Genomic DNA, 22643 nt, shown 5'->3' on the forward strand with positions numbered 1-22643 from the left:
CCCTTCCTCCCTCCCTCCCTCTCCCTCCCTCTCTCGCTCCCTCCCTCCATCATGAGAAATTTTTCTCTATAGGTCGTGTCTATATGTGTATGGGTTTGGGCACCTGAGTGCCTTGCCTTGGAAGTCTGGAGGTGGGCGGCAGAGACTCCTGAAATTGGAGTTACGGGGGTCTGTGAGCCACCTGACCCAGGTGCTGGGAACTGAACTCATGACCTTTGGAAGAGCAAGGAGTGATATTAAGGGCTGGCTTATGTCTTCAACCCTTTTTTTTTTTTTTTTTTTTTGAGTCAGAGTCTCAGGGACCCCCACAACCAGCCTTAAACTTGCTGTGGAGACAAGAGTGACCTTGAACTCCTGGCTCTCCTGCCTTCACCTCCCAAGTGCTAGGATGGCAGGCATGAGTCACCACCTCCGTGTCAGGGGTGGAAAGGAGGGCATCCTGCAATCCAGCGTCTGCACGGAACTATCTGCAGCTCCCTACTACTCTGAACATGCCTTGGGTGGAACTGTAGTCCGTTAAGGTAAATGCAGAGTCACTAGGGTTTTTTTGTTTTGTTTTGTTTTGTTTTTCGAGACAGGGTTTCTCTGTATTGTTTTGGAGGCTGTCCTGAAACTCACTTTGTAGACCAGGCTGGCCTCGAACTCACAGAGATCCGCCTGCCTCTGTCTCCCGAGTGCTGGGATTAAAGGTGTGCGCCACCAACGCCCGGTGTCACTAGGGTTTTGAAAGGTCTGCTAATAAGCCTTCTCCCCATAAATGGAGTTTCTGGAAAGATCCTGAGAATTTCACAGGTGCCCCAGGTCCTCTCAAACATCCCGTGCCTTTCCGTCCTGCCTCAGGAAGGACTTGAATAGGGAAGCCCAGTGGCTGTCCATACCCAGCCAGGGGTCTTGGAGAGTTTCCCAGAAGAAGAGCTGTGACCACTATAACGAACATCTACCGAGCAAGAACAGAAGGGGAGATTCCCAGGAAGCCACGGGGGTGGCGGGCGCGCGCGGAGAGCACCAGGGAAGCCGGGTGGGGTGGGGCCACCTTCGTCACTCAATCTGTTGGGAGGAAACCACCCGACAACTGGCAGTCTGGGGAACCTGGTTAGTCATCGAGGGCGTAGTCCTTAAAGAGTGTGCTTCATTTCCCTTCTGGGCTTTCAGAGGAAAGGAATGGCCGGAGAAAGGGCACCGTCACTGGGAAGGGGTGTGGAGAGAGGGAGTGGGCTTCCTGGAGGATGGGCAGGGGAGCTGTCATCTCTGTCTGAGTTCTGGAACTTTCCTCCTCGGCTGCAGAAAAGAAGACGGAAGCTGTGTCCTGCGTCTGACACCCGGTTCTCCACCCATCCTCCCAGCAGAGCCTAGGAGAGGGACGGGGTCGTCACAGCTGTGTCCACCCTGGAAAAAAAAAACGAGAGAGCTGGCAGCAAGACGGCCCCTTGCCCCGAGTGGACCTCTCCTTCCTTCCTTCCTTCCTTCCATTGTTTTAGTTTGGCACTCCTCCTTGAGGAGGCCAGGCTCAGGATGGCTTGAACTCCCGATCCTCCTGCCTCCACTTCCCAAGTGTGGGGTCTCCTCCAGGGCTTTGCAAGCCTGTGCAACAGAGTCACAACCCCAGCCTCTGTCTCTCTTGTAGGGCCTACAGAAGCAGATCCTAACAGGAGTGTCCAGCAAGGGGACCCAGGGTGAGTGACAGTGGAGCCGGATGTGGGCTTTACTCTACCCCCAGCTGAGCCTGAGGAGATCCTTTGGACTTCCACTAAAGACAAGCCGGGAGCTTTTTGAGGTTTTGTTCTTTTCACTTGCTTTTTGTTTTTTTTGTTTTTTGAGACAGGTGTGTCATGTAGTCCAGGCTAGCCTTGAAATCCCTTGGTAGCCTGGGCCACCACCACACCCAAGTAACAAAGTTGGATTTCTAAAAATTTTATTCTTGATTGTTTTGTTTTGTTGTCTAAGACAGGGTTTTTCTGTGTAGCCCTGGCTGTCCTGGAACTGCCTCCCGAGTGCTGGGATTAAAAGCATATGCCACCAATGCCTGGTGGGTTGATTGTGTGCGTGTGATATGTTCATGTGTCTGTAGGTGTGCATGCACGCATGTACCTGTGCGTGTGTCTGGCATGCATGGGGAGACGCATCATCGACACCAAGAATCTTCCTTGGCCCCTCCCGACCCTCAAGGTCTCTCACTTCAACTGTGAGCTCAGCAGCCCTTCTAGACTCCTTAGCCAGCTTGCCCCGGGGATCTGCCCTCTGCATGCTGGAGTTACAGGCCTGCTCCCGAAGGGAGGTTCTGGGGCTTCAGACTCCAGTCCCTGCGCCATCTTGCTGGCTCTAGAAAAGACTTTTATAACAGCTTTAATATGTGCATTAAGAGAAAGAGCAAGCTGGGTGTTGGTGGCGCACGCCTTTAATCCCAGCACTCGGGAGGCAGGGGCAGGCGGATCTCTGTGAGTTTGAGGCCAGCCTGTTCTACAAAGCGAGTTCCAAGACAGCCTCCAAAGCTATACAGAGAAACCCTGTCTTGAAAAACCAAAAAAAAAAAAAAGAGAGAGTCTCTCAGGAAAAGGAGCAGGCTCTGGGGAAATGGTTGAGAGCCTTACAACTTCTAAATCACTTTCTAAAAAAGATTTTATTTATTTGTATGTGCAGTGTTCGGCCTGTGTGTATGCCTGCATGCCAGAAGAGGGCACCAGATCTCATTACAGATGGTTGTGAGCGACCATGTGGGTGCTGGGAATTGAACTCAGGACCTCTGGAAGAGCAGCCAGTGCTCTTAACCTCTGAGGCCTCTCTCCGGCCCAACACTTTTATCTCTTATTATGTGTTTGTGCATGTGTGTGCAGGTGCCTTGCAGGCGTCAGGTCCTCTGGAGCTGGAGTTACAGGCAGTTTTGGGCCTGGGAGTCCAGCAGGAGGGTCTTAACTGTCGGGTCATGGAATCAGTCACCGTATCACATGGTTAAGGTGGCTTCTGGAATCACATGGTTTGAAAGACATTTTGGTTCAGGTTGGGTTTTTTAAAATTACACTGTGTGTGTGTGTGTGTCTGTGTGTCTGTGTCTCTGTTCGTGTATGTGTGTGTGTCTACACATGCGAAGGTCAGAGGACAGTGTTCAAGGGTCATTTCTCGCCTTCCATCAGGTGGGTCTCCGGGATCGAACTCAGACTCTCGGGCTTAGCGACAAGTGCTTTTACCCACTTGGTCACCTCAATGGCCTTGATTTTGATTTCTGAGTCTCATGGAGGTCAAGCTGGCCTCGAACTGGCTTCCCAGCACTGGCTTGCTGTGGGGTTTGAATGAGAATGCCCCCTCCGTGTCTGAATGCTGGTCCCCGGCGGATGAACAGCTTGGGAAAGTGGTGTGGACGGTGTGTCCACCACTGCACCTTAACAAAGTTCCGGCCTTCACACGTTGTGGTCGCAGCCCTCCGCCACCTTCTTTTTTTTGTTTTTGTTTTTGTTTTTTCGAGACAGGGTTTCTCTGTGGCTTTGGAGGCTGTCCTGGAACTTACTCTGTAGACCAGGCTGGTCTCGAACTCACAGAGATCCGCCTGTCTCTGCCTCCCGAGTGCTGGGATTAAAGGCATGCGCCACCAACGCCCGGCCCTCCGCCACCTTCTGACAGTCATTTTCGTGATCCTCTCTGTGGGTTGTGCAAGTGTCCTTCCTTGTGCCTTTCCCGCTTGGAAATCTGTGCGGGCTTTGGCAAGGCATCCAAATGTATACAATGGCAGTCTCTTTAAGCAAAAATAATTTTGGGGGGAAAATTCCTGGGCACCGTGGAACTACATAGCATGATAACTCTGCTTCCCTGCCCCCCAGAGGACTCCCCATTGTGCCCCCCATTACACCAGGAATAGAGAAATTTTACTAACTGGGCACACCTGGTCCCAGGATCAAAAAACATACAATGGCAGAGAGCCTGAAGTCAGGAAGGGCAATGGTTCAGTAAGTAAATACAGAATAGTTCCTAGGATTAGTGGCTTACTGGATGAATGATAAGTGTAGAATAGTTCCTAGGAGCAACGGCTTACTGAATGAATGATAAGTGTAGAATAGTTCCTAGGAGCAATGGCTTAGTGAATGAATGATAAGTAAGTATAGAATAGTTCCTAGGATCAGCGGCTTACTGAGTGAATGATAAGTAAGTGTAGAATAGTACCTAGGGGGCTGGAGAGATGGCTCAGCCGTTAAAGGATAGGCTCACAACCAAAAATATAAGAATAGTACCTAGGATCAGCGGCTTACTGAGTGAATGATAAGTAAGTATAGAATAGTTCCTAGGATCGGGCTGGAGAGATGGCTCAGAGGTTAAGAGCACTGGCTGCTCTTCCAGAGGTCCTGAGTTCAATTCCCAGCAACCACATGGTGGCTCACAACCATCTGTAATGAGATCTGGTGCCTACTTCTGGTGTGCAAGCATACATGCAGGCAGAACACTGTATATATAATAAATAAATCTTTAAAAATAAATAAATAAATAAAAATAATAGTTCCTAGGATCAGCGGCTTACTGAATGATGAATGATAAGTAAGTACAGAATAGTTCCTAGGATCAGCGGCTTACTGAATGATGAATGATAAGTAAGTGTAGAATAGTTCCTAGGATCAGCAGCTTACTGGATGAATGATAAGTAAGTACAGAATATTCCTAGAATCAGCGGCTTACTGAATGATGAATGATAAGTAAGTGTAGAATAAGTAAGTACAGACTAGTTCCTAGGATCAGCGGCTTACTGGATGAATGCCAGGGTCTGGGGTGCTCCGTGGGGAGCAGAGTCTGTGGCGAAGCTAGACTGTCATGAACCCCGTCTGCCACATACAGGAACATAGCTTGAAGGACTCAGACTGGTATAGGACAATGAAGAGTAAGATGTCAGGACCTTCTCGTTGGGAGCATATGAGGGAAGAAAGCCCGTATTATAAGACTAAGGCACAAAGGGATTCAGTTAAGGAACAGCTCAATGTTTGTTGTGATACATGGCCCAAACACTGCGTCATGCCGGTTGAAGAAGAAAACTCCTCTTGCGGGTTTGTTTCTGAGGAACCATCTGACACTTCCTGAGCAAGGCTGAGATGGTGTAGGAGGAAGTGTCGGAGGCACCTGGCAGGGTTACTGAACCTCAGAGGACAAGAGGCATTTAGATTCTTGTTAAAATGATGGTTTTCTTATTTCAAGAAAAATGCTGCAAAGATGATGATCGCTTTCGCCTGGAGTCATTAAGTCTGCTTTCAATAATGCTTGTGGCCCTACTGTGAGGCAGTTACAGACTATGTAAGTCTGTTTTCAATAAACGGACAGCCATCCTGATTCAGCCTCAGAATTAGTCTCCTTCCCTCGACACCAAATCCGCAACTCCTCTTTGGGACCTGGATCCCTCTGGAGCTGGACTCCCAGCAGGGAAGGACTAGGAAGTATGACCTTTCTGGAGGAGATGTACCCCTGAAGGTGGGCTTTGAGGTTTCAAAAGCCCAGGCCCAGGCCCCAGCCCATCTCTCTGCCTGCTGCCTGTGGATCAGGATGCAAAGTTCTCAGCTCCTGCTTCAGCACCACGCCTGTCAGCTCCTGTCGGCTCCTGCCGGCTCCTGCCGGCTCCTGCCGGGATGATCGCGGACTAACCCTCTAAGAATGCAAGCAAGCCCCCAATTAAATGCTTTCTTTTATAACAGTTGCCTTGTCATGGTGCCTCTCCTCAAACTAAGACACACACACACACACACACACACACACACACGCACAGACACGCGCACACATGCACACACACAGACACTTGAATAAGTACATTTTTGAAGACATTTAAAGCAAAGGTCTTCCATGCTTGGGTATTGTGAAATATTATTTCTAGGTGTGTTACATCTGTCTATGCTGCAGAATATTTGTTTAATGATGCAAAGATGTGTTGTATTATTTTATGTTGCATTTGTTTAAGTCTGTGAAGCTGTGTTATTTTGCCTGTCTAACACACCTGATTGGTCTAATAAAGAGCTGAACGGCCAACAGCTAGGCAGAGAAAGGGTAGGTGGGGCTGGCAGGCAGAGAGAATAAAGAGGGGCAGAAATCTGGGAAGAGGGGGGTCAAGGAACCAGAAAAGAAGGAGAGAAGACACCTCAGGCCGGCCACCCAGATACACAGCCAGCCATGGAGTAAGAAGAAGAGAAAGGTATAGAGAAAGACAAAAGCCCAGAGGCAAAAGGTAGACAGGATAATTTAAGAAAAGCTGGCTAGAAACAAGCCAGGCTAAGGCTTGGCGTTCACAAGTAAGAATAAGCCTAGGTATGATTTATTTGGGAGTTGGGTGCCTCCTCCCCCCTCCCCAAAGAGCTAAGTGCTAAAAGCCAGAGTAAAACAACCAACAACATTTTGGCGTTCCAACATGGGTTCATATTTGCATGAGAAATCTGTGGGGTGGTGGGGAGGGGGAATGACGTGGCTGCTTTAAGAGAGGCTGCTGTTCAGCAGTCAGCCTGTGGCAGCTCAGGCATTCCACAGCTGGGGAGGTCTAATACAGTTCCTGGTCATGTACTCCCAAGCTCAGGCTTCACTACCCAAGAATCGGGCAGAACCAGCCATCAGAGTCTCAGAGTCGCACGGAGGACCCAGCTGTAGCTTAGCAGTTTAAAGATTGCTCACATGGCAAAAAAAAAAAAAAAAAAAAAAAAAGGCCAAAACAAACGCAGTAAAAGAGGTCCAGACAGGGAAGAAAAATAAACAAACAAAACTTCTAAGGCTAAAATAAACACAGTAAAAGAGGTCCAGACGGGAAGAAAAAAAACCTCTAAATGTGTTCCAGTGAGTTTTGCAATGTGTATAGGCTTAAGAAAAGAAAATGGGTTTGGAGAGTCATAGAAACAGCTTAAAAAAATAATGAAGTAGTCGACACCTAAGGAAATGCTCAGCTTCCCTAATCATCAGAAATGCAAATCTAAATAACTCTAAGATACTCTCTTACAGCAATCACAATGACTAAAAAGATCAAAAACAGCAATGACAGCTTATGCTGGAGAGGATGTGGAGAAAGGGGAACACTCCTCCACTGCTGGTGGGAGTGCCAACATGTACAGCCACTGAGGAAATCAGTATGGTGATTTCTCAGAAAAGTAGGGATCACTACCTCAAGACCCAGCAACACCATTTTTGGGCATATACCCAAAGGAGGCACACTCAAACCACAAGGACATTTCCTCTTCAAGGAGCAGATGGGAGGTGGGGTAGGAGGGAAGTTGGGGGAGCAAGAGGAGAGGAGAGAGGAGGAACTGGGATTGGAATATAAAAAAATAATTAATAAAAATTTTAAATTAAAAAAATAAACTCGGGGGCTGGAGAGATGGCTCAGTGGTTAAGAGCACTGGCTGCTCTTCCAGAGGACCTGAGTTCAATTCCCAGCACTCACATGGCGGCTCACAGCTGTCTGTAACTCAGTTCCAGCAGATCTGGCATCCTCACAGATATATATGCAGGCAAAGCGCCAATGCACATAAAATTTAAAAAAAAAAAAATAAACTCGCTGGGTGTTGGTGGCGCTCATCTTTAATCCCAGCACTCGGGAGGCAGAGGCAGGCGGATCTCTGTGAGTTCGAGGCCAGCCTGGTCTACAGAGCGAGTTCCAGGACAGCCTCCAAAACAATACAGAGAAACCCTATCTCGAAAAACCAAATAATAATAATAATAATAATAATAATAATAATAATAATAATAAACGCCTCAAAGAGAAGAAAACTAATACAAAGAGCCACATAAGATGGGACATACACAGGGAATGTGGATCCCAAATAGTATGGTGCTGATTTTGCTGATCAGCAAATGACGGCTGCTTACGAGACCCGGAATTGAAAGAGGGGCTGAGCCGGGCGGTGGTGGCGCACGCCTTTAATCCCAGCACTCGGGAGGCAGAGGCAGGGGGATCTCTGTGAGTTCGAGGCTGGGCTGGACCGACAGCCTCCAAAACAATACAGAGAAACCCTGTCTCGTAAAAACCAAAAAAAAAAACAAAAAACAAAAACAAAAACAAAACAACAACAACAAAAAAAAAAAAAAACAAAAGAAAAGAAAAAGAAAGAGGGGCTGTAGGAATAAATCAGCCTCTATGCTTTAGGAATGCCTTAACTTTAAAAAAACGCATGTGTCACATTTGTTTATGCAGTGGGATATTTGTTTAATGATGCAAAGACGTGTTGTAAATGGAGGTGGAGTCGTTCTTTTGTTCCGAATGCCCGGTCCCGAATAAACACACAGACGCTTGTGTTGATTACAAAAGCTCGGCTGATAGCTCAGGCCTCTAATTAACTAGCTCTTACGTTTAAATTAATTAACCCATTTCTATTAACCTATGCACCACCACATGACTCGTGGCTTTTCCTGCCCTCAGCATCATACTTCCCTTGCGGCTGGCGGGCATCTCTCCAGACCCCGCCCTTCTCACCCCAGTTCCGAGATTGTCCTGCCTACCTGTATCTTATTCGGCTATTGGTCAAACAGCTCTTTTTTTTTTTTTTTTTTTTTTTTGCTAACCAATGAGAGCGATACACATTCCCGGCATGTAGGAGCCTTACCTCACAGCAACGCGCTCCATTCTATTCCTTTACCCTGTGTTTGCTAAACCCCGTGATTGGCCTACATAGAGCTGAACGGCCAATAGCTAGGCAGGAGAGGGAAAGGCAGGGCTGGTGGGCGGAGAGAACAGGAGAACACAGAAGAGAGGATGGGAAAGCAAGAGCAGGGTAGAGGACTCCAGGGGCCAGCCACCCAGCTGTAAGAAGTAAGGCCCTGCACTCGGGAGGCAGAGGCAGGCGGATCTCTGTGAGTTCGAGGCCAGCCTGGTCTACAGAGCAAGTGCCAGGACAGCCTCCAAAGCCACAGAGAAACCCTGTCTCGAAAAAAAAAGAAGTCAAGAAAGGCATGCAGAATAGAGAAAGATAAAAGCCCGGAGGCAAAAGGTAGATGGGAAAATTTAAGGTTTAGAAAAGTTGGCTAGAAACAAGTCAAGCTAAGCCTGGGCTTTTATACGAAAGGATGAGACTTGGTGTGATTCGTTTGGCAGCTGGGTGACGCCCCATCCCCCACAAAGAGCTTAGTGCAAAGAACCACAGAGTAAAAGAACCAACAACGCTGGCGTCTTAGGCAGGCTTCATTGCTATTTTGGTCTTTCCCTCCTCTCTTTTAATAATTACTTCTTGTGCCAGGCAGTGGTGTAACAACAGCCCTGGCTGTCCTGGAACTCTCTCTGTAGACCAGGCTGGCCTGGAACTCAGAGATCGCCTGTCTCACCTCCTGAGTGCTGGGATTAAAGACGTGTGCACCACCACCCGGCTCTCAGCTTGTTATTTTAACATTCTTGTTTGAAATATGGGCAAGTCCTGTGTCTACGTAGGCATTCTGCACCGCTTACTGTTTTAGTTTAGTAAAACATTTCAACTCTCAGGAGTTCAGACTTCAACAACACTCTGGGGTGAGGGACTCCTCTCTGGTTACAACCCTTCAACTTTCCTGACTTTCCTGCCCCCAAGACACTATCAGCATTCAGTATTACTGCTTGATAAGCAACTATGTAAAGGAAACTTTTTAAACATTAAAGTATGTGTGTAGCCGGGCGTTGGTGGTGCATGCCTTTAATCCCAGCACTCGGGAGGCAGAGGCAGGCGCATCTCTGTGAGTTCGAGGCCAGCCTGGTCTACAGAGCGACTGCCAGGACAGCCTCCAAAACAATACAGAGAAACCCTGTCTCGAAAAATCAAAAAAAAATATGTGTGTATATATCTCTGTGTATGTGTGTGTGAGAATGTGTATATGTGTGAGTGTGTTAGTATGTGTGTATGTGTATATCTGTGTGCATGTGTGAGCATGTGAGTGTGTATATGTGTATATATGTGTATGAGTGTGTATCTGTGAGTGTGTATTTGTGAGAGTGTATATATGTGTGTCTGTGTGTGCATGTGTGTGTCTGTCTGTGTGTGAGCATGTATGTGTGTCTGTCTGTGTGTATATCTGTGTGTGAGAGACAGAGAGAGAGTGTGTGTGTGTCTGTGTGTCTCTGTATGTGTGTCTCTGTGTGTGTGTGAATGTGTGTGTTGTGTGTCTCTGTGTGTATGTGTGTGTGTTGTGTGTGTGAATGTGTGTGTTATGTGTGTGTGTCTATGTGTGTGAATGTGTGTCTCTATATGTGTGAGTGTGTGTCTCTGTGTGTGTCTGTGTGTGTGTATGTGTCTGTGTGTGTGTCTCTGTGTATGTCTGTGTGTGCATGTGTGTGTGCATGAGTGTGTGTCTGTGTGTGAGTGTGTGTCTGTGTGTGTGAGTGTGTATGTGTCTGTGTGTGAGTGTGTGTGTCTGTGTGTGTGTCTGTGTGTGTGTCTGTGTGTGTGTCTGTGTGTGTGTGTCTGTGTGTGTGTGTCTGTGTGTGTGTGTCTCTGTGTGTGTGTCTATGTGTCTCTGTGTGTGTGTCTGTGTGTGTGTGTGTGTGTCTCTCTGTGTCTGTGTGTGTGTCTGTGTGTGTGTCTGTGTGTGTAGGGATCAGAACACAGCCTTGCAGCCGGGCATTGGTGGAACACAGCCTTTGCTGCCCTCGCCTCCCACAGGTTCTGAGGAAGTCTCCTGCCTCTGCCATCTCTGTGCCAGCCTTGCTGAGTCATGAGTGAGTCATGAGTTCCTGAGGGCCGCGCTGCCTCCACTTCTCTCAGTTATGCTGGGATCACAGACACACACTTCCACGTCCAGGAAATCTTCACCCACGGAGCCACGCCCCAGCCTGCCTTTCCTAGAAAACGTCAGCACAAGACGGTACCATCCTCTAGTTCATGGGTGGGGGAGGGTGGAGGGAAAACTGATCCCGGTGTGTGGGTGGCGAAAAAACTGATCCCAGTGTCTTAGGCCCATCGGCTATTCAAGGGCAGAGGCAGAATTTGGACAGAGAGAATCACCCTGTTTCTTCTCCTGGTCCTCTTACTCTCCCTCCCTCCCTGGAAAAGGGTTCCACTCACCCCTAGCCCAGAAATGTCAGTGTTCCGAGAAAGGGGTCACTCCAGGTTATAACCCGGGCTCTGAGGCAGCTTGGAAGCCCAGCCTCAATGAACTCCACCACCCCTGCAACCTAGTGCACTGTCTGCAACACCCAATAACACAAGATGTTCCAGGCTTGTCAGAACCGTCTTGTGACTACAGGCAAGCCAAGGCTGTGTAGCTCCTTCAGAAAAACAACTATAAATAACAGGGAACAATCACTGGTTTCCATCATGATTTCCTCAAGGCCTAAGTACTTCTAGAAAACAACTATTTTAAGCATGCCAAAGCTATACAGGATTTTATTAGACGTTTAAAACATTATGAGAAATACAGAAGTCTTGAGTAAATGTCTTTTCACACTTTCAAAAAAATTTTTTTTGGTTTTTTGAGACAGGGCTTCTCTGTGGCTTTGGAGGCTGTCCTGGAACTCACTCTGTAGACCAGGCTGGTCTAGAACTCACAGAGATCCACCTGCCTCTGCCTACCAAGTGTTGGGATTACAGGCATGCACCACCACCGCCCGGCAACTTTATTATTCTAATGTTAACCCTAGATACTTCGACTCTACTAGAAACGCCACCTCACAGGGCCCCCTGCCTCTGCCCCTGGGTTTTAGGATCATAGGCCTGGGTCACGGTTCGTAGTTTCTCTCAGTGTTTCTCCTTCTCTTCCCCCTCTGTCTCTCCCACCTCCTTTTCTCCCCATGCCTTCCCCTGCTTCTCTTTCCTGTATCCCTCAAGCCCTGTACCTTTTGGGGAAAAGAACAGCATCTGAAGCATTAAAAAATTAAAATAAAAATACATTTCTTTAATTACTTTATGGTGCGTGTGTGTGCGCACACGCATGTGTGTGTGCATGCATGTGTGCGCATGTATGTGCGTGCGTGTGTGTGTGTGCATGCATGTGTGCATACACACGAATGTCATGACATCCACGTGGGGGTCAGAGGACAACTTGCAGGAATCTGTCCTTTCCTTCACTCTGTAGGCGTCCCGGGATGGAACCTGGGCTGTCAGGCTTGACACAAGCGCCTCAACCTGCTGAGCCGACCCGGCAAGCCATGCATCTGACATTTTTATTTTGGTTGTGAGCCTAGCCTTTAACAGCTGAGCCATCTCTCCAGCCCGCATCTGACATTTTTAAGAAAACCCCTTTCGTGCCAACTCTGAGCACCTGAGTTGAAACCGGGCCTCACTTGCTTTGCCAAGACAGACTGCCCCTGTCAGCAGCTCAGCAAAATCTTCTAAAACCACAGACTTGCACGCCCTTCACCTCCTAAGGAAGCCACAGGGCAGATCCCATCGCATCTGGGGAAAGAGGTATCCGCCTCTTAGGCCAGGGCATTTTACCAGTTTGCTTGGTTTTATCTGGCACCAGCGAGCAAACCCAGACCCTCATGTTTGCACACACTTCCTTAGTCGTCTCCTTAGCCCCAAACACAGAGTCGTGACAGAGGCACCCAGAAGCAAACACCCGTGTGGGTCAGCATTAAAGGACTTCCACAAAATACCTGTGGTCAGGCCCGGCAGTGGCGGCGCACGCCTGTAACCCCAGCACTCAGGAGGCAGAGGCAGGTGGATCTCTGTGAGATCGAGGTCAGTCTGGTCTGCACAGTGAGTTCCAGGACAGCCAGGGTCCCCCGGGAAATACAGAGCTCTTCTGCAGGGAGGCCAGCATGGCTCAGCGGGTCCAGGGGCTTGCTGCTAAACCTGTCTACCTGAGTTTGATTCCTAAAGTCCACAAGGTCAACAGCAAGAACCGACTCCCACGGTTGTCCTCTGACCTTCACATGTGCCCACAGAGCGCACATGAATGAATCTAACTCTTTTTCTTTTTGGTTTTTTGTTCTGAGACAGGGTTTCTCTGTGTATCAGTCTGGCTGTCCTGGAACTCACTCTGTAGACCAGGCTGACCTCAAACTCAGAGATCCGCCTGCCTCTGCCTCCTGAGTGCTGGGATTAAAGGCGTGCGCCACCAGTGCCTGGCTTAACTTTTTTCTTTTAATGACAGTGGCTGGGAATGGAGTCAGTGAAGAGAGCGTTAACTAGCATGCAGGAAGTCCTGGGCTCCATTTGCCCAGCAGAGTAGAAACCAGGTCTGGTTGTGATGCCTGCCTGCTTCCGAGGCTACATAAGGAGTCTGGGACCAGCCTGGGCCACAAAAGAATAAAACTAAAAACTTTTTTTATCAGTCTTCTGAAATGGTCCCGAAACCTCGCCACCAAGCCATACATACGGCTGCCGTGGAGACGGAGACGCACAAACACACCTCTCCTTGGGAACGCAAACCCAAACTCCCAGGAACTTTCTTCTGCCCCTAGCGTTCCCACTCCCCATGCCCGTTTAAAGCAGTGTCAAGGGCACGAGCCTTCTCTCTGGCCACTCTCCCTGGGAACCCAGGTTCAATCCCCAGCACCCACACGGCAGCTGCCAAATGTCTGTAACTCCAGTTCCAGGGGACCTGACGCCCTCATTTTGCCCCCTCAGGCACCAGGCGCACAGAGACACACGCAGACAAGTCTCATGAGACTGACGAGACACCACTGCGCTGAGGAGGCACCTACAATACGCTCACAGACTTAAAAGGAAGTCAATAAAATCATAGCATCTGGAGGTCAGAGGACAGCTTGCTGGAGTCAGGCCTCTCCATTGTCAGGTGGGGAATCGAACTGGGGCCTTCAGGCTTGGTTGCAAGCGCCTTCATCCGCTGAGCCAGCCCTTCCCAACGTTGGTGGAAGCAGCAGGGATGGCTGGCTGACCCCATGGAGCCTCACCTGGCCAAGAGGATGAGGAAGGCGACCATCCCTCAGAAGAGACTCAGGGCCTCAGACAGGGCAAAGCCCAGAACGGCACAGGAGACGAAGAGCTGTGGCTTGAGAGACGAGTTCCTGGCAGAGCCAACAATCAAGCTACCAAACACTGTCCCAACGCCACGCCCTGATCCAGCCACACCAACCATGGCAGCCCCAGCACCGATAAACGTGGCAGCTGGGTCAATGTCCCGGGAGACAACACTGGTCTGGAATTCCTGTCCGGCCACCTGGAGAGGGGAGCTGCTGCAGGAAGTCTGCTTAGATGTGGCCTCTGGTCTACTCAAGAGGGAGGCAGACACAGGCCTGATTAGACCTGGTAAACGAGAAGATGGAGTGACGAACAGTTGTTGGTTTTTCGAGACAGGGTTTCTCTGCATTGTTTTGGAGGCAGTCCTGGAACTCGCTCTGTAGACCAGGCTGGCCTCGAACCCACAGAGATCCGCCTGCCTCTGCTTCCCGAGTGCTGGGATTAAAGGTGTGCGCCACCAACGCCTGGTTTCCCACCATTCTTCATAAACACTCCACTCCGAGCTGGCTGGTCCTGAAATGGTTTTCTGCAGGGACATCAAGACGAAGGGACTTCCTCCAGCTGCACATCAGTCCTGTGAGGTGTCTTCTGCTGCCCCTCCACTGACAAGGCCACAGCAGTGCCACAAAACCAGATCTGTCCCTCCCAAAGTTCCCCGACACCGAAAAGCCGCCCCCATGGAAGGATTCTACAACCGTGACTAACTAGAGCGCTAGAACGTCGCAGACCAGCGCCCAATCACCACGAGCCACCTTGCCCAAGTCCGTGTCTACTCGAATTTCCTCCTGAGCCTCACGCGGCACCTCTGGGAACGCATTATCTTTACAGACCACCCATTCGCACCAGCTCCAAAGCTGAGGATGTCGCCAGACAGCATCGGATCCATCTCCGAGCTCTCTCGGTGTGGCTGTCCTTGTTAACTTATTGCAGCTGTGACAAACACCAGGATTGAAAGCAACTTGAGAAGGAAAAGGCTGTATTTCAGTTTACCAGAGACAGCTCTCTGTGTTAATAGCCCTGGCTGTCCTGGACCTCGCTCTGTAGACCAGGCTGGCCTCGAACTCACAGAGATCCGCCTGCCTCTGCCTCCGGAGTGCTGGGATTAAAGGCGTACAAGCCAACATGCCCAGTGCCTTTCCCCAAATTCTCACAGACAAAAGCCAGCATTCCCTTGGGGGCAAGGGAAGCTGGTTCTCACTTGCTAATAGGAGTCATTCTCCTTATCTCTTGAAAAGGGACAGATGGCCATGCTGGTCTCCAGGCTCCCTCAGTCCCTACTCACAAGTACTTGTTACACACTTGGAAGTCCCCACTCACTCCAGCTCACAGGCCCCTTCTTCCCAGGTACCCACTCCCTCAGAACCAGAAGAGCCGGGCCGTGGTGGTGCATGCCTTTAACCCCCCCCCCCAGCACTCGGGAGGCAGAGGCAGGTGGATCTCTGATTTTCGAGGCCAGCCTGGTCTACAAGAGCTAGTTCCAGGACAGCCTCCAAAGCCACAGAAAAACCCTGTCTCAAAAAACAAAACAAAACAACAACAACAAAAGGAACCCAGAAGAGTCCCTCGCCGCCCCCACCCAGGGAGAAAACCTTGGCAGTTTGGAATAAACTTTTCCCCACGGAGCAGCTGTTCTATTTTGTTTGTTTGTTTGTTTGTTTGTTTTTTGGTTTTAAGAGACAGGGTTTCTCTGTGTTCTTTTGGAGTCTATTTCGGTTTCTTTACTGTGCCGTTCACACTTCTCAACCTCTGACCTCCAGCTGTTCACCACAGCCGCTTTCAAATCGAACACACACAATAGACAAAATGCAGTATACACTTCATTATTTATTTTCGAAGAAATACTTTCATTCTCCCCCGCAGGCTGGACACTTCAGGGGGAGAACTTAAGGGCTGGCCATAGTCTTTTTAGAAAGTTCCAGAGATATGCCTTATCATTCATTGGGTTGGATGGACCAGATTAGCTCAGTCAGAAACACACAGGGAGGTACTGATCCCTCCCTCTCCAGACCCCTCCCACACAGAGGGAAGAGCCAACATTTGAGTGACAGTCCGGACAAAGGCCGCCGAGGATGGCAGACCGCTAACCAAAGCCCAGACTGGCTGAGGACCAGGTCACAGTAAAACTCTATTTCTTGCCCCAAGGCGCTTTCCCACAGATGGCGCCGTAGAGATAACCCGTTGCTTAACAATGCTTCCTTAACACCTACACTCCCTGGTGAGCTCTCCTGCTCTATCGCACATCAAACCTCCCCACTCCTAACAGCCCCCCCCCCAACTTCCCAGAGGTCTAACAGCCTCTGCTCCATGGCCAATGCCGCATTCCTCTATATAAGCTTGTGCAAGACCCTGGATAAACGCAGCTTGATCGGATCGGAAAGTCTGTCTTGCTGTCTGTTCTTTTTATCTCTTGTTCCACCATTCCGGGTCCCGTGGGCCCGGCCCCGTTGTGCCCTGCTGGTCAGGACACAGGTTCTCTCACTAGCTTGGCACAGCTCAGGAGACAAAGGGAACAGAGATTCACGAAAGGAAACAGGAGGGGAAAAAAAAAACCAAAAACCAAAAGCCAAACCAAAACAAACGTTTGTTACCTCAGACGGTTTTAGGTTTCCTAGTGACGTTAATTTGATTTAGAAGTTTTTGAGGGAAATCAAAAATACTCTGGCTTTGTGTTCTCCTCTGGGGAAAATAGCATTGCCAAGTTGGCTTTTAGTTATTCGTTTGTGTGCTAGCTAGCGGGCATGCATCTACCCCCAATTCAGCCATCTTGCCTTGCCAAGCCCACCTAGCCCTAGGCAGTCAGCTGGAGAGGCGTGGAGGCCTTTCACTGGGTACCACCAGGGAAAGGGTATCTAAGGAAGGAATGGTGGGATCGCTCATTTAGAACACAACAATACAAATTAGGGAAGCAAGGGCACCCTGGCGCCTCAGGCACTTCCCTCACAAGCTTCAAGACTAGACTCTGAGGCCACATGGCGGAGGCAGAGCATGGGCCCCTAAGGGCTGTCCTCCGACCTCCACACATGTACCAAGGCACACATAGGTGCCCATGCGCGCATACACACAGGCACACTATAAATACACATTCACACACACTACATACAGTCATACACAGTCACACGACAGACACACACTACACACATGCACTCATAGCTCACAGACCACATACACATACTCATGTACATGCAAACAAACACTTCGTTCATACAGGCTATACATACATACACACACTGCATACACACCCAGTTGGGTACACACATACATAGTGCATATATACATTGAAAAGTAGTTTTAGGGGGCCGGAGAGATGGCTCAGCAGTTAAGAGCACGGGCTGCTCTTCCAGAGGATCCAGGTTCAATCCCCATCACCCACAGGGCAGCTCACAACTGTCTGTAACTCCAGTTCCCAGGGAAACCCTCACACGGACATACTTGATGGCAAAACACCAGTGCCCATAAAATAAAGATGAATTATTTTAAAAAAAAGAAAAGCAGTTTTAGAATCTATCAAACTCAGAAACAGGTGCTAAAGAACAGCAAAAAAAAATTAATAAGAAAAATGTGAAGGTGGGTGTCAGCTTGCCCAGGGATCTGACTTTGGTATCTTTTCTTTCATTTCAATAAGCTGTGCGTGAGGTTGGCCAGAAGGAAAGACATAGTGTCGGAGACTCAGGACCGGGCAGGGGGGGACCTTCTTCCTTTGGGCAGGGAGGGTTTCCGAGACACCTGCTGGCTGTTCTGAACTAGCTGGGCAGATCAGGCTGGCCTCCTACTCACTAGGATCTGCCGGGCTCTGCCACAGCAATGGGGGCGGGGGGAGGGTAGGGGGTTGGGGGTATCCCATGGCAGTGACAGCATGGCCAGAGTGGCCACAGGACCTCAGTGTGGAAATGCCACAGAAAATCCAGACCTGCCCCTCAGATCCCTTCCAGAAATTAGCCCAGAGCGAACCTTGTGGGCACACGCCTTTCTATCGTCCGCACTCGGGGGGGTGATGGCAGGGAGGTCCCGTGTTCAAGGTCAGCCTAGAGCAGCGGTGGTTCTCAACCCGTAGGCGTGGCCAGTTTGGGGAGTCACACATCAGACCCTGTATATCAGATATTTACATTACAACTCACAACAGCAGCAAAATCACAGTTATGAAGTAGCAACGAAAATGATTTTGTGGCGGAAGGAGGGGGGTCACCACAACATGAGGGACTGTATTAAAGGGGTCGCAGCATTGGGAAGGTTGAGAACCACTGGCCTAGGATTCAGCCTGAGGCCAGCGTGAGTAACATGAGACCTTTCTTCCCTTTTGACACAGGTGGACTGGAAATCACCTGCCTCTGTCTCCAGAGCTCTGGGACCGGAGGCTTATTTTTTTCCTCTTTTAAATTTAACTTATTTTTATTTACATTTATTTTGTTAACTTTTATTTTTAAAATAAGATTAATTTATCCCATTTAATTTTATAAAAAGATTTCAGAATGACCTCATACGGCCCAGGCTGGCCTCAAACTCGCTGTACCTAGTTCAAAGTGACTTTGGATTTCTGATCCTCCAAGCGCTGAGATGACTTATGAAAGCTGGGGGTCTGAATCAGTCCCCCCCCACCCCGGCTTATCCCACAGATCCTCCTCCCCAGCAGGCGAGCTAAGCAGCTGGTCCCCAGCCCTGGTTTCCTTTAGATTTTGTTCTCCCCACCCCACTCCTGTCTCCTCCTTCTCCTCCTCCTCCCCCTCCTCCTCCTCCTTCGTTTCTTTCTTGTTTTTTTAAATTATTATTATTGTTGGTTGAGACAAGGTCTCACTTTAGCCCAGACCCACCTGATATACCCCAGGCTGGGCCTCAGACTCCCCGCGATCCTCCAGCCTCCGCTTCGGGAGTGCTGGAATCTCAGCTCCGCGCCCCACCCCCGCGCCCCACCCCGGAGCTGGGGGCGGGGTCGGCCGCGCCCATCCAGAGGCGGCCCTAACCGAGCAGTGCCGGCTCTCACAACGTGCCCGCTCGCAGGACGCGTAGGGCTGCCCGGCTTGCATCGGAGCGGGGGTGAGATCCCAGGGCCTCGACACCCGCGCGCCCCGCAGGCGCTGGATCGTCTCCCGAGCCGTATGGACCGCCGCACGCCCCTAACCTGGTCGCTGCTGCCGCTACTGTTCGCGCTGCTGCAGCTCGGCGAGCCCGAAAGAGCGGGTGAGTACGGGCCCCACTGATCCCTTCTTCCCGGACCAAAAGTCCTAGATCTGGATTCCCGCGCACAGATTCCAGAAAGATCCGGCCTGATGGCTCACACCGGGCATTCTAGTACCGGGGAGCGTATTCCCACGCCCAAGAAACCAGCCTTCCAGAGCCACACAGAGAAACCCCGTCTCGAAAAACCGAAAATAAAATTAAAAATTAATTTAAAAAATCCAGGCAGTGACTTAATGCCGGGGGAATCTTTTCTCTGCGGTCATACCCTATGCCCTGTCCGAAGGAATGTTTCCCACCCCGTGACTTTCATTCATTCGTTTTGCTGTATTCGAGACCCAAGTCAGCCCTCCCGTCACTCGGGGCTTTTGGCGAAGGGCGCCACCACTGACCACGTCCGGGTGCTCGGTCCTCACCCACAGCTGGCAGGAGCTCCGAGCTAAGCCATGCTCCTTAAGGACTGGCATTGTTCCAAGGGGTGACTCACAACCGCTGAGTGTTCAGGGTGAGAGTTGCTGCCCTCCAGGCTGAGATCAACCAGCAGGGTGAGGTGGTCATGCACGCCTGTAATACCAGCTACCAGCGCAGCCAGGGCTGCATATGGAAACCCTGTCTCAGAGAAGAGAAGAGAGAGAGAGGGAGAGGGAGAGAGAGAGACAGAGATAGATGGAGAGAGACAGAGACAGAGAGACAGAGACAGAGAGAGAGACAGACAGAGAGACAGACAGACAGAGAGAGAGACAGAGACAGACAGCGGGAGGGAGAGAGGGAGAGAGAGAGAGAGAGGACAAGATCTGAGTAAATTGGGAGCATGGAGGGCAGGGGGGAGGGTGAAGAGGGAGAGGGGAGGAGGGAAGGGGAGTGGAGAAAAATGTATACCTCAATAAAATAAATTTTTAAAAGAGGAAAGAAAAACAGAAAGACTTCTCTATAGGTCTACCTCTGTTTTGTTTAGTCTTGACTGTCCTGGTCTGTAGATCAGGCTAGCCTCCAACTCACAGAGATCCGCCTGCCTCTGCCTCCAACTCACAGAGTGCTGGGATTAAAGCCGTGCGCCACCACCGCCCGGCCTGACTTTTTCCTTTTATATTACTTTAGTCTCTCCTTAAAGACTACTTATTTTTATGACTGTCCATATTCATTTTCTTTCATTCCTTTAACATCTAAACTCAGGAAGCATACTATATCTGTTCAGAGGTTTTTCTTGGCCCCCAAGGGGATTAAACCTTCACTGGAAAAGGCCATTATCAGACATTTATATCTGAATTAGAAAGCCCATTTTTCAGATGCAGAAACTGAGACCCCAAGTTCAACCCTGTACAGAGGAGCCACGGCTCATCATGGCTGTGTTTGTATTTCCCAGAACTTAACTCTGAAGTCATTATCCTTCTCATCGGGAATGCCCAACACTGTATTCAACTAATGTCGAGGGCACCCTACTGTATGTTGGGCTAAAGACAGAGTCTCACAGAGAGCCTAGTGGGGTGACTAAATGTCTAGCCAAGGGTGGTCGTGCTCACCTTTAATCACAGCACTTAGGTAGATCTCTGTGAGTTCCAGGCCAGCCCGGTCTACATACTGAGACCTTTTCTCTAATAACAATAAGATTACTATGAAGATAATGGGCTGGAGAGGTAACTCAGCAGTTAAGAGCACTGGCTGCTCTTGCAGAGGACCTGGGTTCAGTCCTCAGCTCCCACGTGGAGATACACAACCCTCTGTCACTCAAGTTGGGGGAGGAAATCCGATGCCCCCTTCTGGCCTCCATGGGCACTGCACGTATGTAGTCCACATACTTACATGCTAGCAAATTAACACACAAATAAATCCTTAAGTGAGCTGAACTAACAACACCTCTGGCTTCACAGCTTCCGGGGTGGCCGTGCAGGTGCTCACCAATGTGACCGGCTTATTGAACGGAACAGCCTACTTGCTGTGCAGTCTGACGTCTTCGGAGAGTGTGACCGTCACACAGGTTACCTGGATGAGGAAGAAGCCGGACAGCTCCCCCCTGACTGTGGCGGTCTTCCACCCCGTGAAGGGACCCAGCATCACAGACCCGGGAAGGGTGGAGTTCTTGGCCTCCAGGCTGGATCAGTGGAACGCCTCTCTGTCTATATCTCACTTGCGTGTTGAAGATGAAGGCAACTATGAATGTCAGTTTGCCACATTCCCCGCGGGCAGCAAGAGCGCCAGTGTCTACCTGCAGGTGCTTGGTAAGTGTTGGGGCGAGAAGAACCCGGGGCCAGGGGAGCAGGGAGCTAGCCAAAAGCAAGAAGGCTTGGGACGTGGCCTGTCTTCCAAGTCAGAAGATTGAAGCAGGACCCATGTAGCCCAGGCTAGCCTCCAAGGTGCTATGTAGCTGAGGATAACCTTGAGCTCCTGACCTCCCAGTCTCTACTCCTGAGTGCTGGGATTACAGATATCACACCTTGGTCCCCCAAACCTTTGTTGAGATGTGGTCTCGATATGTAGTCCTGGCTGACCTGAAACTCCGCTCGCTCTGTAGACCAGGCTGGCCCCAAACTCACAAAGATTCCCTTGCCTCTGCCTCCTGAGCACTGCAATTAAAGGCGGGCGCTACCACCAAAGAGCATTCTTTGTAGTATATATATAAATGCACCTGGGTTTTCCTTTTGGGTCACCAGACAGCTCCCAAATCATGACACAGAGACATCTTTTAGTGTTGAATGCTCATCCCAGCTTGGGCTCGTTTCTGACTGGCTCTTTTAACTGGAATGAACCTGTTTCTCTCGGTCTACCTTTTGCCTCGGGGCTTTTCACTTTTTCTTTTATCTGCCTCACTTCCACTGCTCCTCGTGTCTGCCTGGCTGGCTGCTGCCTGGCGTGTGGTCCCAGGCGTGCTCCTGGTTCGCTGTTCTCGACCCTAGATTTCTCCCCGTTTATCCTCTCCGCCCACCAGCCCCTCCTATCCTTTCCCCTGCCTGGCTATTGGCCATTCAGCATTTTTTTTATTAGACCGATCAGGTGCCTTAGGCAGGCAAGGTCAAACAGCCGCACATCTTTTTATAAATAAGCGCACATCCTTACGGTGTTAAACAAATGCAACATAAACAAATGTAATGAGCCTTTACATAGCTAAATATTCCGCAACATATATATGTATCTATACACCCACACATATATAATAGAGATAAATATATACAGTGTATATTGTCTGTATTGCATACACGGGTGATTTCCTGCATATATATCTGTGTACCGCGGGAGTAATATATACAGTGCATATTGTCTGCATTGCATACACGGGTGATTTCCTGCATATATATCTGTGTACCGCGGGAGTGTCTGATCCGGAGGAGGCCAGAAGAGGGTGCCGGATCCCTTGGTGTTCGTTGTGAGCACCATGCTGGTGCTGGGAATTGAACCTGGGTCCTCTGGAAGAGCAGCCAGTCCTCTTAGCTGCTGCACCCTTTCTCTGTAGCCCCCTCCCAGAGACCACTCTGACAGACAGCTTGACCTTATATCCTTTGTTGTTATTGCTTGGTTGGCTGGCTTTTCGAGACAGGGTCTCTCTGTGTAACTGCTGTCTTTGTTGGGGTTTCTATTGTTGTGAAGAGACACCATGACCCGGGCAACTTTTTTTTTTTTTGGTTTTTCGAGACAGGGTTTCTCTGTGGCTTTGGAGGCTGT

General features: G+C 49.8%; 1 protein-coding gene and 2 long non-coding RNA genes across 3 annotated transcripts in view; 2 read left to right on the plus strand and 1 right to left on the minus strand.

Moving 5' to 3' along the window:
* Positions 1-1915, plus strand: LOC121135494. The gene is made up of 2 exons (XR_005872597.1): positions 1-521; positions 1285-1915. It is a non-coding gene; the product is annotated as an uncharacterized LOC121135494 (long non-coding RNA).
* Positions 1113-18705, minus strand: LOC121135495. The gene is made up of 2 exons (XR_005872598.1): positions 18626-18705; positions 1113-1386 (listed from the first exon to the last, which is right to left on the minus strand). It is a non-coding gene; the product is annotated as an uncharacterized LOC121135495 (long non-coding RNA).
* LOC101826061 (poliovirus receptor homolog) overlaps positions 18701-22643 on the plus strand; it is a 16628-nt gene continuing 12685 nt past the window's right edge. The window contains exons 1-2 of the mRNA XM_013125422.3: positions 18701-18992; positions 20858-21205. Coding sequence (XP_012980876.1) covers positions 18911-18992; positions 20858-21205 — 430 coding nt within the window. The 5' untranslated portion in view covers positions 18701-18910. The remainder of the gene's footprint in view (positions 18993-20857; positions 21206-22643) is intronic.

Source organism: Mesocricetus auratus, unplaced genomic scaffold, assembly GCF_017639785.1.
Source record: "Mesocricetus auratus isolate SY011 unplaced genomic scaffold, BCM_Maur_2.0 Super-Scaffold_100038, whole genome shotgun sequence".
NCBI lineage: Eukaryota > Metazoa > Chordata > Mammalia > Rodentia > Cricetidae > Mesocricetus > Mesocricetus auratus.